The sequence below is a fragment of the Morone saxatilis genome, unplaced genomic scaffold (genome assembly GCF_004916995.1).
Source record: "Morone saxatilis isolate NCDOM2014 unplaced genomic scaffold, NCSU_SB_2.0 Contig9, whole genome shotgun sequence".
Taxonomy (NCBI): domain Eukaryota; kingdom Metazoa; phylum Chordata; class Actinopteri; family Moronidae; genus Morone; species Morone saxatilis.
Genome location: NW_023340268.1, coordinates 14,966,805 through 14,968,285, shown reverse-complemented (window position 1 = coordinate 14,968,285; position 1,481 = coordinate 14,966,805). Strand labels below are relative to the sequence as shown.

General features: G+C 43.8%; 1 protein-coding gene across 2 annotated transcripts in view; it reads right to left on the bottom strand.

Moving 5' to 3' along the window:
* Positions 1 to 1,191, bottom strand: part of nup42 (nucleoporin 42) — a 3,862-nt gene extending 2,671 nt beyond the window's left edge. The window contains exons 1-2 of one of the 2 annotated variants that reach the window (XM_035681567.1): positions 905 to 1,191; positions 5 to 142 (exon numbers count right to left, since the gene is read on the bottom strand). In XM_035681567.1, coding sequence (XP_035537460.1) covers positions 5 to 142; positions 905 to 1,082 — 316 coding nt within the window. In that variant the 5' untranslated portion in view covers positions 1,083 to 1,191. The remainder of the gene's footprint in view (positions 1 to 4; positions 143 to 904) is intronic. The other variant, XM_035681568.1, reaches the window with a different exon arrangement.
* Between the last annotated feature and the right edge of the window lie 290 nt (positions 1,192 to 1,481).

Below are 1,481 nucleotides of genomic sequence, written 5' to 3'. Positions count from 1 at the left end.
CCTCCTCCTCTGCCCCAGTCAGATCCTCCTCCTCCTCCTCCTCTTCGGCCCCAGTCATCACTGCCACGAGAAGAGAAGGATGACGGCTGGATATATCCTCCTTTTTGCTGGGAAGGATTCACCCAAACTCTGTTTCCATACCCTGAAACCAACGTGCACACAGACAACAGTCAATGTTGAGTGTGTCCAGACAGAAGGAGCCCTCCTCTAGGGCCAAGTGTGTGTGTGTGTGTGTGTGTGTGTGTGTGTGTGTTATTAAAGTTGGTCTAAGAATAGAAAATGCTGTATGTTACCAATTATAAACCCCTTTAAAGACAATTTTATTGGCATACATGTATAAATAAATCTGACTTGACCTACAGTCCCTCACAGTGTAATACTACCAAACATTACCAAACGATGTAAACTCTGTTTCCAAAGGCTCTAACGTTATATAAATGAAGTTATTATTATTATTACCCTCCCAATGTTCAACCGTCCTGTAACGCTTATATCCTAAACCCACATAGTTTGCATTAATTTGAATTTTGATGAAAGTAAATGCAGCGTCCACATGTAACCTTATTTTTTGTATGTAGGTGAAAATGAATAACACTCAATCACAAACATATTCAGTCTAATACTGTACCGTTAGTTTGTGGCGTTGTTATTTAATATTTCTATATTTAAGTTAGTTAAGATTAAGTTCAAACTAACGTTAAATACCATGGACGGTCGTTAGCTACAGTTAGCTGACGTTACCGCCACAGTTCTGTCCGGTAGTAACCGGTAGTAACCGGTAGTAACCGTTAGCAACCGTTAGCAAGGTAACCAGTAAAACAGTCAACGCAAAGTTTCCCAAACAAGAGAGCGGCTACAGAAATACTTCATGTTTAAGTTAGGATATATTTCTCCTGGACGTTACCTCCACCACCTCCTCCTCCTCCTCCTCCTCTGGGCTGCTGCTGGGAAGAGCGGCTGTAGTCGTTGTTGTATCCCCCTCCTCCTCCTCCTCCTCCTCTGTTTCCTCCTCTCGGGTGCTCATTCCAACATTTTTCGCCGTAACGACATCGGCCCTGAAGAAAGAAGTTACACACTGTCATTTCCACACGGCGCTGCTTGTGTCGGTGCAACGTTTCTCCTCGGACCCGGCCAAGTGTCTGTGCGACTCACGGAGCGGCATAAATAATGTCGCGGGAGATTCACGTCATCGCTGCCTACCGGTGACGACAACAGCGACCCCGTGTGGCGGTTGAGTTCATTGACAGTTTTTTTCATGGCGGGTTAAATCACATCCATCATCACATCTGGTTCGCATTAGAAAACACATACTGGACATTCATTGAGCATTTCCTCTGCTGGCCGCAGGGTTTTTTAGGAGCACATCTCTGCCTCTTTCTATGGCCTTAATAATAGTCTTGAGTCTCCCCATCTACGCTAGTTTCATTTTATTTTAATGTATGTTTAATGTATGTATTTTTCGTATGCTACTGGATACTTGA